A 17639-nucleotide genomic window follows, 5' to 3' on the forward strand; every position below is an offset into this window, starting at 1 on the left:
ATTCTGCGGCATAATTTTGTACATTAACCGGTTTATTTTTTAATTTGAATGGGGTCATAGTACCACACTGTTTGTGTACTCAAAAGTTGTCTTAAGCAAAACCTTAATAACTGCCAAATGGTACAAAACTTGTATCGTGCAGAAGTTTAACTCATAGAATTACTTTTTTTTCACAAAGTTTTATTACCAATATATTAAAAATTGATACTTAACGATAAAATTCATGGAATTAGTAGGTTCTCGAGTACCTACTGCTAGGCAACCTTCAGGCAAAATTAACGATAAGACGACGTCAAATTTGACGTTGATTTAAGCCGGAGCGCCGCTGACGTTTAGACAAAATGGCGTTACTTTGCTTTAAAGTTAACGTTAAAATTGATGGTGCAAACCACCTTGAAAGATATAGGTTATTGGCAATTCGGAAACAAAGTTACTTCGCCACTGCATACATTCAATATTAATTCGTCACTTCCTTAAATAATATAAGTAAATTCGTATCTCTTAACAAATCTTAACAAATTATTATTCTACCTTTAAACTATTTTAGATTTACATTCTATCTTAGTGGTCTTCTTCAGCCATTTTCCACTGAATGCTGAATAAAACACTTGTAGACTTATTTTTTCTTAGTACTTTATTTTCACAAATTCAAATAGTTTATTTAAAAGAAAAACAGCGCTATTCCACCCCCGTTCTCAAAATCGAAACAAGTTATTTAATTATCAACCAATTAGATCTATACTTATAATTGTTTATTATGTAAGTTCTCAACATTTAGCATTTTATTTTCGTTGCTGTCTGTACGAAAAACCTTAGGAGATGAGTTTACTGTAAAAAAATAAAGTAAGTGCCGAGTTAACACAAAGATTTTTGGTGACAAATTGATTTAGGTGACGAATGAACAATAACCGAAGTATATGTGTTGTTTTATATCAATTTAATTGTACTATTTTGCTTAAATGTATTGACGGCCGACAATGGAAACAAATTCAAATAAAAAAAGCTATAAAATTTAAATCATCATTATCAATACATAGTATAAAACAAAGTCGCTTCTCGCTCCATCTGTCTGTCGCTCATTCTATGTATGTTAACATCGGATTTTTGATACGGGATTTTTTAATAGATAAGTAAGTAGGTATTAGAAAAACAATTACTTAACAGTATTTTTATTTTTGATTTCAAAAAAATTTGATTTCTATATAATTTTACACCCGTGCGTATACCATTTTTTCGCATAAATTGTTTTGTCCTATTGTGTTTTGGCATACCGGTTTAGGTATAAAATATTTTGGCATAATTCTTTTTGTAGCATACGGGTGAATGTGGCATTTAACTTTTAGGTTATTTTAGTTACGTTTGAAATAGTTATAAGTAAAAAGCATTAAGTATGCCAAATACAGTATGCTATATAGCTTAAATTTTTAATGCATATATGTAGATATAGACCAATAAAATTGTTACAATTTTATTTGTTTTTAAAATTGACTTTCAAACCAACTTTAAATCTTCGTATAATGATCCAGCTATATTCTTCTTCATAGTCGTATTCCTCATGGCTGAGGGTCGTGGTCATTACGTGGAATGAAACACACACAATTTTTCTTGGCATTATTAATGGAGTGGTTCGCCATTGCCTTCTCCATTTCACACACAAGTTAATAATAATCAACCAGTGTGCAGGTTTCCTCACGATGATTTCCTTCACCGGAAGCAACTGGTGGTCGATGAAAACTACTATATATGAGTCAGATTTGTATACAAACTCATGTGGCACGAGTAGGATTCGAACCTGGGACCTTTCGATCCACAGGCGGGCGTCTTAACCATTACACCACCACCGCTTCCTATATTACATACTTTATAATTATCATGATGATAATAAATAGGTCTATTTTATCTAGATTATGCATTTTTTTTTAATTATTTGTTCTTGGTCAAGTGCTTAACAATAAAAACCATGACGGTAACATTATATCGGTTAAACCCAACATCAATGATAATAATTTTGATATTGATAATAAATTACAACCGGCCACCCGACATTGACCCTCCTTGGCAATACTATTATTGCCTGTCATCTGCCAAGGCTGTGTGTCCCTCAATCACCTCTTACGGTAACCATAGATTATTATAGTACAATTTGATGATATTAATGAAACAAAGAATGAAGTCACAAGGTCACATTTTTTTAATGATGTTTGTTAGTCCTTAAAGAACCTTGTGATTCAGTGTGGCCGTTTAGTATCATACGTCCTATGGCTGCGAGCACATTGCCATTTATGTAGTAACCGCGAAACACACGTGTTCCAAATTCGAACAGTTTTTAATTTTAAAATATTCTGTGATTGTGCCAGTGCCTTTTTAAAAAATAAATTAAACAAAAATTACCTAAACATGTTCTAATATATACTTACATATTTTAATGATTTATTGATTTTAATTATTACATTTTAACCGAATTATATTGTGATTGAAAATTATGAGATAAAAAAATTAGGACTATAAAATCCCGTGTGAGATTTTAGTAATTTTATTTAAACTAAACTTCATAACAGTAAAGTTTGGCGCCAAAATACACGTAAGTACAAAGTTTATTTTACTATAATATTATTTTATAATATCCGTAAATAAAAGTCGGCCTATTTGTAAAGACATTGCAAATTTAAAATTAAAATTAAATAATATTTCAAAAAACTACAAACTACTAGAATTAACCGTTCGCGTTGGAACACCGATACATATGAATCATTTTCGGTCACCCATCAAATGACCAACCATTGTGGAAGAGGAAACCACCACTACGTTTTGAGTTTCTTTCCAATTTAGAGTCCCGTATGGGAATTGCTAAGTCTCCGATGGAATTAATTTAAAAAATATTTTACAAACAAGCACCATCAAAATGAATTTATATAAAATACAATCAAATACACGTTTCAAATTAGATTGTGTCATTACACTTCCGTCTTCCGCAGAAAAATGCCAAGAGCGAGCGTTCCACCAATACTTCTAATATTCGTCTACCTGACCAGTTGCCTCCACGCTAGGTCCTACGTCCCGTCTCCAGATGTCGGGAGAGCTGCTGGATTCTTACCTGATTGTAAGTGGATTTTTATTACAAGCTTTTATAAATAAATAGAAACATAAATCTCGGAGAACATAATAATTATTATATAATGAAAAAAGATGCTAGCTGGGTGAATTATGAAAAAGAAGACGTTGTAATCGGCTGTCACTGTCAAACTGTCATTAAAATGGCGCCCTTTTGTTACGCGTTAAATGCTTTTGAATGCAACAAAATCCCTATGATGACAATATTGTGGCAAAAATGACCATAGAATTAGTAGAAGTACTTACTAAAACTAATTACATTGTAAAAGCCTTTTTAACTATTCATTTTTTATCGAGGATGTAATTGCCAGCACTGGTGTCAGATTTTGTTCAAATCACCTTAAGGCATCTGACATGACTTTTATGACACTCTATGTACTTCTCCGCTTCTGGAACGAAATATTTTATTAATCCGTCAATTTAGTTGATTATTTAGTAATTACATTTATCAATTATTTATCTATTAAACTTTGGGTGAGTTGCACCAGTTAACTTTGACGTTGACTTTAAACTGCGCGCCGCTGACGTTTAAACAAAATGGGTTGACTGGTGCAACCCATTGGAACTATGATTAATTAGGTACAGTTCTAAGGTGAGAAATTAAATTTATTATCTTTCATCGGCAACAATACAAGTAATTTACGTACATGATTAAATTAATATACCCATCTATATGATGATGATAATATGGTGTCATCAACACAGATTAAAATGCACTCTGTATGTTATGGATGCATATTATATCTAGAAACATACTAACAAGCGGCGAGCGAAAAATTTATATTCATACATACATAGGGACCAACACTGTTCAAATGAGTTTCTTTCGGCATTTCTTCTCAGCAGTGGTCGTTCCGAAATGCTATTAGTTTGTAGCCTGTGAGAAATAACTATAAATATAAAAATTGACGAGAAAAAGTGCCTGTGGAGGCCTAATTTCTGAATAAAAAAAAAATGTGCGTGCGATTTCAAAGGAAGATTGTATAATATAGGATAGTGTTTTACTATAATATGTTGTTTTCACAAATTTTGTAATGCAAAATCATAGACTTTGATGTAAAAGCTTTATCTTTATCTAACTTTATTTTTAAGTTTTTGAGATAAATATGTGGTCCCTCAGACGACACTACGAGGCCTTTCGTAAAACATTGTAACTAGCTTATTTGGCTTTCACAAAATCTAATTCCAACTTTCACTATTTTATTGGAATGTTCACTAAATCCCAAGCACAATTTCATAGAATTTCAAGAAGTGGGGGCCCTCAGACCACACGCACATGACTTGTACAGTGTACACCTCGCTCTCTAATGCCGACTTCCAAACCGCACACGTACATAACCACGTAATGTATTTATTTATTATGTCCCTAAGTTACTAAATCCCGGAGTCCTGAAGAATGCCACGATAACCCGCAAGACACAACGGCATCTGACATTTCGTAACACACAGGGTGTTGTGGGAGCGTCATATTTATTTTTTGTGTACGTTACTAGGTCCCGGAGTCCTGAAGAATGCCACGATAAGCCGCAAGACACTACGACATCTGCTGGTGGTCTCCCATCAGCTGACTCTTAAAGGCCACATATCGAAGCGGTTCCCCATACTGAACGCTCAACGGTTAGTAGCTGCTGATAAAAACATAGGTGAGACATTATATAGTGCAATCAACTCAATTATAACATAACAAAACACAGTCCTCTGCCGCGTCTGTCTATCAGTTCGCGATAAACTCGAAAACTACTGCACGCGGATCTTCGTGTTGTTTTCACCAAAACATAGTGTGATTCTTGGCCATAGAAAGGTCCAAGTGTATAATTTATTATATTTCACCCGAGCGAAGTCGCGACAAGCCATTAGTCCAAGATAAAGCATTCAGAAATCTGTCCTTTACATGCTTTTATGTGTGTAAATATGTACTTATGTTTAAATGGTGGTATAATTGTTAAGGCGTCTGTGAACCGAAAGGTCCCAGGTCCGAAACCCACTCGTGATACATGAGTTTGTATACAAATCTGACTTATATATAGTAATTTTTAACGACCACCATTGCTTCCGTTGAAGGAAAACATCGTGTGGGAACATGTGATTGATATTTATAGTAATGCTGCTGATGAAAATATAGAGGTAAGATCTAGTTCTCTCTTTTTCTCATCTTAGCGTTTCCCCGGTTTCTTCCTCAACCGTTGAGCGTCCGAGCCCAGGGTCCGCTTGCCTTTATCGCCATGAGTTTATTCATTAGCTTCAATTGTCTTGAAGTGAGCCGTGTATAGAAAAATAAATTTGAAAGCGGATTCATTTCGCTGAGGAAGCAACCGGAACACACGAGAAAGACAATTTATTTTTGGCCATTATCAATGTTTTCACAGGAAAAAAAATATATATTCAAAAATTTTACTATAACGTTCCTTACCTTGATATATCGTAACTTTGATAAATTACAGATCATAAAGTATTATGAAGTTGTACTATGAATATGATATGAGAAGAATTACGCTCGTTTCCGTTTAGGATATAGGTACGATACGAATACACAAACAAGTTTCAATTTTGCATAATATATCAGGAAATACCAGTGGCGTTAGCACGAGTTTTTGCGAGTACGGAATGCCAAAATGTATAAGGAAAATAGACAACGTTAATAGTTCTTAAAAAGAACTATTTATCCATACAATATTATAGGTAAATGCGAAAGTCTGTCGTCTTTCTGTCTGTTCCGCTTTCACGGCTATAACCGCTAGACTAATTTTGATCAAATTTTGTGTGCATGTAGTTAAAGACCCCCCAAGTTCAAACATAGGCTACTTTTTTTCTTCAAAAATCAACCCCGAAGTGACTATAATGGGTGTGAAAATTTGTAAGAAAATCGTCTGTTCCGCTTTCGCAGATAAATTCACGTGGACGAAGCCGCGGGTAAAAGCTAGTAGTCCATAAATTTTGATGTTGTGGATACAATTACGTACGCAAAAAATCGTGCTGTACCCATAGATGTCGGCTCCAAGACTTCCATCATTTCATGAGGCGTTGGGAATGCTCTTGTTCCCAACCAAGATTGTAGAGAAAAATAAAGATTATTTGAGTTTGAGTTATTTGAGTTTGTTACAACTATCCGCTATCTTTTAGACGTATTGTACGAACCACACACCAAATATGTGGCACTGTTATTCTGTATCAGTGGTCGTTCCGAAATGCCAGTAGCTTGCAGCTGGGAGCTTACTATATAATAAAAAAAATTACGTGAAAAAGTCCTTATGAAGGTCTAGGACATAAGAGATATTAAAAAAAAGAACCATAATTATGGGAGGGGGTCTTAGAGGGCCTAATAGAGGTAAAAAACACTTTTTTTAGATTTTTTTTGTCCGTCCGTCTACGCGTGATGCGCGTACTAACGCGCATCACGTGAAAACTAATTATTTCCACGGAGCAAAGCTTAAGATTGAGTTTTTTTTTAAATCTTTTTTAGATCTAAGAAATAAGAAGACTGTCATATATTGTCCTGGTTATTTGGAGAGCTCCTACTATCCACACACCCAGCTAATGGCCAAGACCTACCTCAAGAAAGGTTACAACGTTTTCGTCTCTGAAACCTTCTACTTCCTCAGTTTTATGTATCCCAAGTAAGTGTGATTTAAGTAAGTCACATAACTCCATAAAATCATCAGTCATGTTGTTTACCTTTTGTCTCAGTCCAAGATGAATAGGGTATAGTATTAATCGAAAGAAAGTACGATTCAACTCGTGTATTTGCGACTTTTGACTGACGTCTCGGGCAATATACACCCTAGTTAGAATCTGTGACTTTCATTTCTCGGTGAACAATATATACTATTTCACTCTCACAGTGTTTAGCATTTCTTACATCGTTTCTTTCCATATTATTTTCTTTTTATACCTTTTTATAATTCCGTATTTATATTAAATCGCCTGATTTCCTTTCAAATGTAATGACCATTGAACACTTCAAAATATTTTTATTTTATTTATTTTTTTTATTTTATTTATTCACCACCCTTACAGCTATTTTTACAGCATTAGCCTATAATAGCGTAACTAACTTAATTACATTAATTAAATAGGTACTTAAAAATCATTTGAGTCCTAAGTATAACTAATAACAAAAAGTGCAATTCTAGTGAATTCACCCAGTGAACAGGAAAATAAATCTATTCGGTCAGCTACTTGGTTAAGTGTGAGCAGTGCTTGTGCAAGCGGCCCCTTGTTGAACAAGTTAGTGCGCCCGCGCGGCACGGCCAGCAGACGCGGGCGACGGCGACGCCACACGTACCTGTTTGGGACAAAAAAGCAAACGCACTCTAAGACCTGGCTATTTGTTAGCCTACCTCTCAGCAGCTTAAAAATATAGGATACCAGGTGCAACTCTCTACGAACTCGCAACTCGTTATATCCTACCATACCCAGTATAAATAATGTAGGGTACATTAGCGGATAGAAGGGATACACCGCATATTTCTTGAAATATAGGTATCTAACAAATTTATTTTGAATGCGCTCCAGCATAAGGCTATATTTTGCTTCATGCGGTGCCCATATAACTGCATTGCATTCGAGGTTACTCCTGACCAACGCATTATACAAAGCGATGATTGCTTTTATGTTATTGAACCCGTAGGACCTACGAAGTATAAATCCAAGATTTCTGTAAGCTTTCTTACAGACGCTAACAATGTGATCCCGAAACTGTAAATCTGCCGTGAATTTAACTCCCAAATCTTTTACTTCTGTGACCCTCTTTAAACTCATGTCACCAATTTTATAGTCATGATAAATTGGTTGACGAACTCGAGTAAAAGTGATGGTAACGCATTTGGATAAATTAAAGTTCAGCTTGTTGGCTTCGCTCCATGAAAGCACATTATCTATATCATCCTGGAAACGCTCACAATCGTTAACATCCGTGATGGATCGATACATTTTCAGATCGTCTGCGAAGAGCAGGCAAGACGAGTCCCCCAGCACTTCCGGCAGGTCGTTGACCATTATGATAAATTCCAAGGGCCCAAGATTGCTGCCTTGGCTTACTCCTGATCTGACATAATACGAGTCCGACCTGAATCCAGCGCACTCCACATATTGCTGCCTGTCGCTCAAATAACTGGCTAGAAATTTCAGCAGATGTGGAGTACAGCCGACACCAGCCAGCTTCTTTAGGAGAACGTCGTTATCAACCGTGTCGAACGCCTTCCGAAAATCAAAGTAAGCCACGTCCACCTGCCCCCCACCATCTACTACCAGCGTAAGTTGCCTCATGTAGCAAAGCAAGTTACTGGTAGTACTGCGACCCGGCCGGAAACCATGCTGTGCGTCCGTCAGCTGCGCCTTTACCTGATCATATATGGCTGTTTGCAATGCGCTATCAAATGCTTTAGCTGGTGTTGAAAGCACTGCTACTGGTCTGAACCCATCCACGCTATGAGCAGCACCACCTTTTGGTACTGGAACCACTCGAGTTGTCTTCCATATATCTGGAAATGCCTCTTCCGCCAAGCACAGGTTGTAAATGTGTAGCAATGGTTCAGCCAATACCATGCGACAATCGCGAAAGACAAAAGCTGGAATACCATCAGGGCCAGCAGAACGCTTTGGCTTCAGCTTTGTGAGGGCCAGGAGCACATCGCTCAGTTGAAGCTGGTCGATATGCACCCGCGCAGCTCCATTTCTAGCACCCGCTTCCATTATTGCTGCGTCCACGTCAAGCTTCGGCCTAGCAGCACTGTACACCGATTGGAAAAACTCAGCGAATTCCGCAGCACACTGATGTCCCTCTACTTCTACCCCGTCTTTGTAAATTTTGGACCCACTTGAATTTTTATTTAATGATTTTAAATATTTCCAAAAAGACTTTGGATCTTCTATTAGGTGGTTTTGGACGCGGTCCTGATGGTCTTTATGAGCTTTCCTTATCATTGTTTTTAGACGCGCCCTACACTTAGCAAAAGAGTCGTAATCCTCCCGCGATTTAGTTAGCTTATAACGCCTGTGATACTTAGATTTTAATTTTATTTCTCGTATAATTTCACTATCGTACCATTCAGGGTAATTTAACCTTGAAAAATAATGGTGTATTTTTTTTAATGGGACGCATTCACTAAAAACCATATTCAAAATATTATAAAAGTACGACACACTCGCTTCCACGCTATCCAAATCCCAGAGAGGTGACCAGTCTATGCATGTTAACTTACCGTACAGCAGGGGATAATCAGCCTTGGCGAAATTCCACTGAGGGTTTTCTGCACTCACATTGGCATCATTCCTATCGCGGTCCCAGTGCAGTCGCTGGTCCGCCGCCGCCGTCGCGCAAGCGGACAAAGTCACTGATATCTCAAGCGGGGGATGTAGCCGGTCAATGCGAACAAACGGCTCGGGAGCAGCACGCACGCCCACCAACTCTTCTCCCGCTGGAGTTAACACTAAATCTAACCGACGATTCATGCTATTATCTATTTTGTTTATCTGGGTGAATTCACAATATGTTAGAAAATACTCAAAGTAATTATTAGTATTCACAGAAGCAGAGTACAAGTTAAAGTCACCTATGACTAATAATCGCCTATTATATTTATCATAAAGTTTTTCTATTATATTAAATAATATTAAATAATCGGTGTCATTACTACCCGGCGGAATGTAAATAACACAACACAACAATAAAAACTTATCACCTATAAACACCTTGGCACAAACCAGTTCGAAAACCTGATTGTCTATTTTGACGTCATCCGGTATCGGTACACTACGCAAGTCGATATGCGGTGTGGCCACTAAAAACGCTCCGCCCTGCTTACGCCCGTCCGTTCGATCACAGCGGATGATTTTATAACCCGGAGGAATTAGTTCAGCATCTCTGATAGAATGGTTACAGCTTGTTTCAGTAATTGCTATTAAATCTGCACTTGAAGATGCTACCGCTGCACTAAACTCCTCTAACTTTGTCCTGAGTCCGCAGACATTTTGGTAATAGACTTCTATCAATTTATGGGGAGATTTTTTTCGCCTCCTGCGTTTTGCGAAACCAAATCCATTCGCAGAATTCGACGTTGACAGGCCATACGTCCGATTGACACAATTTATCATAGTGGCTTTCAGGCACTCCTATTCTAAATGAAGCATAATCTCTTTCAGTCTTATGATTTATTTTCTCGACTTTTAGTGGGCATTCTTTACCACATATTTTTTTAACATATGCTTCTAAATTTTCTGTCGCTGTTTCCTTTTTTAATCGCCACACATGTAAATACTTTTTCCGTTCTGTTCCTTCTATATCTGTTGAGATCACACTCCCTCCTCTTTTAATTTCGCTATTAGAAAAACGATTTTTTCTTCTTACTTCCGTCCAGCTATTTTCCTCTTTCTTGTTTTCGGCGACTTCTACATCCTTCAACGTGCAGTCCAAACGTATAACTTCATTTTCTTGTTGGAGGGGCTTCGCCATCGCCGGTACGGTTGCTTGTTTCATGGCCCCACACGATGGTGCGACTACCTCCTGCACTTTTGTTTTTGTCACCGAAGCAAAAGATAATGGTTCTGATTTTTTATTCGATATTCCAATCTTCCCTTTGTTGCTATTCATACTACTAAAGCACGATTCCAGGTATTCATTTCTACTTTTTAGAACTTTTATTTCATCTTCCAACACTGTTACTTTCTTAGCTTCTTGAAACGCAATCGCAAAACTCCTACGTAACTCCTGCAATTCTGACTGATTTTTAACTAACTCATCCAATAGCTGCTTGTAAGCTGCTTCCTGATTGTCGAATCGAGTCATTATTTCTGCACGAAATTCACGCAATTCATCTGATATCTTGTTGTCGGTTTCCATGAGAGAAATATCGGCTTGAAGACGGTTTCCCCGCGCGGTGTTGACATTACAGCCGGGAGTGAAGGTCTGGTTCATGATGGTGTTTCGAACTGGAGTATTAGTATTGTCTTTCCTCGGGTTTAGACTCACACATTCCGGACACATCCACTGTTTCTTGTATTCCTCCGTTAGCGATTCAAATGTTGCAACTGACATCGCTAAGCATTTAAGATGAAATAATTTTCGGCATTTTTCCTTCGAGCACTCCATATACGATATGTCGTATAACACGGCGTCACAACCGCTGCATTTCGTCCCCATTTCATTGGATTCAACGTAACAGGTGCACTTGACAAATATTTTTAAGAATAAATATTGCACTGAGACAACATAAACACGTCCGTCTGTTGTCTTACGTTATATTCAGGTCAAAGTGTTATTCGGGCAGAAGAGACCCGTGTGTAACGCGGTCGCTGTCTTTGTTTTATTTGTTTTCAAAAATAAACTACTTCTTCGAAGGTGCGACTTCATTACACAAACACATAATTTAGAGACTATTCAAAATTTACAATTCAAAAATTAAGATGATTACGCTTTATTAATTCAAGTTTATCATGAAGTACTTGTTGAAGTGTCTGTATTGATTGATTGCCTAAATCTAATTCCAGATCTGTACGTATAGCAAGAGCAGTAGGAAGAGAACTCGGAGCATTTCTTGCTAAACTAACTGAACAAGGATTGGAACCTGAGAACCTTGAACTGGCAGGCATAAGTCTTGGAGGACAGATCATCGGATTCATAGCAAAGGAATTTTACAGAATTACAGGCAAAAAGCCATCAAGGCTCACCGCTTTAGATCCATCAGGGCCATGTTTCAGAAACGTACCAGCAGAATATAGACTAAATCCATCTGATGGTGAAAGAGTGGATGTTATTCACACAAATATTGAAGGGTATGGTAACCCTGAGCGTCTAGGACATATTGATTTTTATGTGAATGGTGGTGAATACCAACCGGGTGACTTGATATTCAACGCTTGCACACAGGTATGTAGTCATGCGAAGTCTTTCTTATACTGGTGGCAAGCTTTAGAAAACCCAAAGAAATTTATCGCTATCCTGTGTGACACCGTTCAGGATGCAAGATTGGCGAATTTCCGAGAGGATAGCACTATAAATTACTTGGGTGCCGAAACGGATTTTTCAAAACCGGGCATATATTATTTGGGCACGAATGGAGATTTCCCGTATTATAGGGGAGAAATAGCGTTGAAGCCCGAAAATGAGATATTCTCGTCTAGCGCTAAAGAATATAATGTTGATGACAATCTTGTTGTATAAATGATGTTTATAGAGCTTAGGGTTAGTTGCACCTATCAATTTTGACGTTGTCTTTAACCTGCGCGCCGCTGATGGTTAGACAAAATAACGTACTTTATGTTTTTCTGCGCCCGTTAAAATTAACGTCAAAATTGACTAGTGCATTCGCTCTTAATAATACAAATAAAGGTGACGAATGTTGGCTGAGGCACAGGAATGCAGTTTGCGTTCTTGGCACGATTTCTCCGTGGTATTATTTAGATTTTTAAGGATAAATACTGGAAATGGTGAATAATCCGTTAAAATTTCTTCTTAAAGGTCCTTCTCAAAAATGGTAATGTTTTTGAATTTCATTACTCTCAAAAGTACTTAATCATAAAGTCTCTTATAGCTATGAAATGATATTACTTTTAAGTCAAAATACGATCTAGTTAATTATATAGCATATTGTTTAGCCATTAAAGTTTTAGAGTAAGTTTCACCAGTAAACTTTGACGTTAACTTTAACCTGTGCCGAACGCAAAGCCATTTTATGTAAACGTCAGCGGCGCGCTGGTTTTAGTTAACGCCAAAGGTTTTGACTTAAGATTAAATTAATCGAATATGTGACTAAACTAAAGTTAAAATTCTCTGTAACTTTTATGTCGATATTGTAATTTTTCAAAAAAGTCATATTTTTAAATTGACAGATAGACATATTTTATTTTTGATCTAGCATAATTTTTATGTACCTACCAACTGTGATTTATGTAAAAGTAAATACATATTAAAAAAAAACTTAGTTTAAACGAGAATTAAATAAATAATAACATTTTCATGTTCAATATCTTTTTTTACAACACAACTATATTAAATGAAAAATTTAAACTAAATTATAAATGCCAAATTAATTTAAATGAAAAATTAATACTTAAGCAGTAAGTTCCCAGATGTAATCTCCAAAACTACCGAACCGATTTCAAAAATTATTTCACCATTAGAAAGTTGCATTATCCAAGATTGCTATGCTATATTTTGTCTATATATGTCCACGGGAGCGAAGATCGAGCAACATCTAAGTAATTTATAATAATTTATTGATCTCTTTGATTCTCTCTGATAATATTAAAGACTAGTGTCAAAAATACTTTTGTAAAAAAAAAAACATTTGAATGCTTCATTACAGTTTACACAAAGAACTTAAGTTTCTAATGCTGTGAACATTCGTTTTAAAATAAAATCTTTAAATATTTATGTCCGTGAAACGGACAGTGGCGAAAATTTCTTTGCTACTCTCAAAGCAGGCAAACCCAAGAAGTGCTGGCTTGATGTCGTCAAGGATGATATGCGTGATAATGATCTGACAACTAGGGATGCCGACGACCGTGCGAAGTGGAGACGAAATCTAGGAAAGCGAACCCTGAGCTCCGGCGCTCAATGGCTGAGGAAGAAAATGGGAATACGCTCAGAAGACAGAGAGAGAGACAGAGAGAGAAAGAGATATCCTCACACACATCAAAACTTTCACATTTATAAATATTAGTGGGATTTTTTTTTTAGAATATTGTCTGGCTTTTATATTTTATAGCGCTATCATCCTTATTATACCGTATTTACGACACAGTTTTGTCACATATAATGTATGAATAATTACTCCGGCCGAATGAAAAGCAAGCAATCAATCAAATTCGCGGTAATGAATATATAAATGCTATGAAATAAACGCTTTAGAAATATTGTGGCGACGACACTGCCCGGACGCATAACTTGGCATCTGCATTTTTTTATTTTATTAATAACTAGCGACCCGTCTCGGCTTTGCTCGGGCAAAAACATAATAAATTATACACGTTAACCATCCTCAGGAATCACACTATCTATTGGTGGAAACCGCATGAAAATCCGTGCTATATGGTAATTTATTGATTTTACCCGAGTGAAGCCGGGACGGGCTGTTTATTAAAGTATAATTAAAAACACTTTTTGACTCCAACGCTTGTGATGTCCACTGTCATACAAGCCATATACTTCTGCCATATAATTTTATATTTTCAAATTTGACTTCATTTTACCTTATTGTATGGAGTTTCATCGTAAGTACTTCAATGTAAAAACCTATAGAAAACAATGAAGCACAATGAAGCCGCGCTGCGGCGTCCTCTCTCATGTTGACATCCGTCGCTGATAAAACTACTAATGAAATTATATACATGAAATTAATAAGTAAACTATAATAATATGTCCTAAATTGTATGAAGTGTCGTCGTATAGCAACGCACTTCAATGCCAAAACCTATAGAAAACAAGTGATCATGACTGAGGAATGGGAACACGCCATTACAGAGTAATCAGGTTGGCTGTTACTTCATATCAGGACATTTGCGCGAAATAATTTGCGCGAAAGACACATGCTCGAATGACATTTGCACGCTAACACACTTGCTCGCAAAGACATATGTGCGAAAGACATATGCGCGCAAGACACATGCGCGAAAGACACTTGCGCGCAAACACACATTCCTGTTACTTCGTCTTTCAATTGAACAGACCTCTAATTGAGTGACAGGCAAAAAGTTGACTAGTCCAGCCAGTAATGGTTGGCGAAATTAGGCTGATATGCTATAATGGTGATTTATAAACTATGGCCCGCAGAATATACCATTTTGTAGGACAAAAAAGGGAGCATTCGTTCTACCTTTTGATCTTCCATATGATCCCCTCTCAGTAAGCCAATGGGAAGAAAATATCCACCAATGAAAAACAGTCTATTTATTCATTTGTAATCCCTACTAATATTATAAATGCGAAAGTAAGTATGTTCGTATGTTACCTCTTCACGCATTATCTACTGGACCGATCATGTCATGAAATTTGGTACACGGGTAGAAAATAACCTGGAATAACACATAGGGTACTCTATATCCCGAAATTCCCACGGGAGCGAAGCTAGTAATCCATATTTGTACATATTTGATATTTATTTAGAATTGTAACATTATTAAAAATATATATAAGTATATGTAAGTAACAATAATGGTAAGCCGATCTGGCATGATAGGGATCAACACTGATCAAATGAGTTTCTTTCGGCATTTCTTCTCAGCAGTGGTCGTTCCGAAATGCTAGTAGTTTGTAGTTTTTTGAGAATACTATAGATATAGTAAAATAGTGCCTGTGAATGACTACCATCAGAATAAATGATTTGATTAGATTTTGATTATTAGTAAAAAATATATAAAGTACTAAGGGCACCGGTGCGCGATGTTACTAGCGGTTAATCGTGAAGGCGTAAGTAAAGCGTAAATATTTTTTTTATTACGCTTTTAATTGTATGCACAGTAGCGCCATCTACTTACTCTAAATACCTTTAACTATCTGCCTTTTGACTAAATCTTACGAGAATCCCGTGCTACCAAGATAAAAGCTCTATATAATAAATTTCGAAAAAAAAATTTTGAGCTCTTAGAGACGAGCCCAGCCGTTTGAGCATGAAGAAAGTAGTAACAAACATACAAACTTTCGCCTTTACAATATTAGCGGGATGATATAATAAATTCCCGATTTCTACAAAGCCAGGGTCACCCTATATTGTTAGTAATATAGTGAAAAATGGCGGGCATTTAACAACACAAGGCAGGTTAATGTGGTAATAAAAAATATTATCACATAATGGCTAATATTTCTCATTGTTACTGTAATTTTACTTTAAACATAGATTTAAAACTGAATAGAAACAACTTTGTCGTCGTTTCAACCAATATCTGATCTAAAGGTCATCAGACTGTGACTTTTGCAACTCTAGAGATCGGACGTCAAAAAATCAACTGTACAAATAAATAATCGTTAAATTTTGCAAATTAGGACGAAATTTATGTGCAAATCAAATATCAGTTCTGAAAATCACATATTTATATATATTTTTTTATGACAATGTCAAGAAATCAACTGTAACTTTGACTGTAACTTTTTGTGTAATAATTAGTGTAATAATCAGTTAACTTTTTTGTGTATCACGAGCGAACAAACATACAGACAGACAAGAATTCTAAAAAGAACTGTTTTGGCCCTCTATTAGTCCCATAAATACCCTACCTTACCGTACCTTTCTAATGCTGAAAGAAATTTTGAAATCGGTTCCGTAGTTTCGGCCTCAAACATACAAACACACAAACGCTATATAGATCATACATAAGAGTAATACAATTTTATCTATGGTATAGATAGATAAAAAGATATGGATAAATAAAATTGCCCAAAACCAATTGAAACATAACATCGATTCGTGTGCCAGAAAGCGTAAAATGAAAAAAGTTTGAATGACAATATAACAACATTCGCTTCCGATGGATTCACGAGAATGTTTTTTTTTTCACTCATTTTTTAAATTAAAACTAGCCGCCCAGCCGTGGCTTCGGCCGGGTAAATACGTTTTATACTCCAGGCATCCACTTTTTATTGGCGAAAACCCACATCAAAATCCGTTGCATAGTTTAAAGAGCTATCACGAGCAGAGCTCGCTGACGACTGCGCCATTAAGTTCCTCAATAAGTTAGTGATTATTTATGCTAGTGGTTTGTAGCTTTGGTAAATATCATTTAATTTAGAATATGACGTGAAAAATTGCCTGTGAAGGCCTAATTTCAGAATAAATGATTTGATTTTGATTTATAGGATTACTAGCTTTTGCCCGCGGCTTCGTCTGCGTAAATTTCCCACGGGAACAGTTATATTTATTTATTTTAGCCGTCCCCGGTCTTCGGGGCCTTACAACTCCGAATGTAACCGGGAAAACGCGAAGTGAGACAGACTGTTTAGTGAATTTTTCTATTGAAAAATCAGATTTTTACGTAATTTGACATTAGTTTGATGGAAAACCCATAGGTATTGTTTGTGAATCATATTATATCGGTTGTATGTAAATCCATTATTTGCCTGATACGTATGAACCTTTATGAGATACTTACGGTAAGAATAAACGAACGACTTTTTATATTTTGAGTAAATTATAGAGACACGTGAATGACAAGTATCTCTTATACCATTTCCATGTAAAGTTATTAAGTATTTTTAGGTTATCTCATGAAATAAATCCTGTATATCTTTTAAATGATTATTCTACCAAGTAGGAAAGCAAGCTTGCGCCCCATCAGATGGTAAGTGATCACCGCGGCCTATCAACGCCTGCAATACCAGCGGTGTCACACGCATTTGGTGACCTGTATGCCTACCTGTTACAACATTCCGTAAACGCATCAAAGAGTTTACTTTATTGCGGCAAATTCAGGGCAATACATTGACTCTCACGAGATGTGTATATTTATACTTTATATATATATTCAATAGCTTCCATGTAGTTTATCTTTATTCCTTTTTTTACATTTTTTCCTAAGTCAGTATACTCTCACGAGATGTG

At 36.3% G+C, this 17639-nt stretch overlaps 2 protein-coding genes across 3 annotated transcripts; one reads left to right on the top strand and one right to left on the bottom strand.

Annotated features, from left to right (window-relative positions):
- The first annotated feature begins 2251 nt into the window (after positions 1-2251).
- On the top strand, positions 2252-13082 carry LOC128679799 (phospholipase A1 2-like). The gene is made up of 5 exons (XM_053762250.2): positions 2252-2581; positions 2976-3100; positions 4605-4754; positions 6572-6725; positions 11596-13082. Exons 2-5 carry the CDS (start codon positions 2980-2982, stop codon positions 12266-12268), a joined length of 1098 nt encoding a protein of 365 aa, XP_053618225.1. The 5' UTR covers positions 2252-2581; positions 2976-2979; the 3' UTR covers positions 12269-13082.
- On the bottom strand, positions 7254-11330 carry LOC128679798 (uncharacterized). 2 transcript variants are annotated; one of them, XM_053762248.1, is made up of 2 exons: positions 9312-11330; positions 7254-7393 (listed from the first exon to the last, which is right to left on the bottom strand). In XM_053762248.1, exon 1 carries the CDS (start codon positions 11246-11248, stop codon positions 10103-10105), a length of 1146 nt encoding a protein of 381 aa, XP_053618223.1. In that variant the 5' UTR covers positions 11249-11330; the 3' UTR covers positions 7254-7393; positions 9312-10102. The 2 variants fall into 2 exon arrangements, with proteins under 2 accessions (XP_053618223.1, XP_053618224.1); XM_053762249.1 differs by having other exon boundaries at positions 7261-7393; positions 9370-11330.
- Positions 13083-17639: the final 4557 nt, after the last annotated feature.

Source organism: Plodia interpunctella, chromosome 22 (genome assembly GCF_027563975.2).
Source record: "Plodia interpunctella isolate USDA-ARS_2022_Savannah chromosome 22, ilPloInte3.2, whole genome shotgun sequence".
Lineage (NCBI taxonomy): Eukaryota > Metazoa > Arthropoda > Insecta > Lepidoptera > Pyralidae > Plodia > Plodia interpunctella.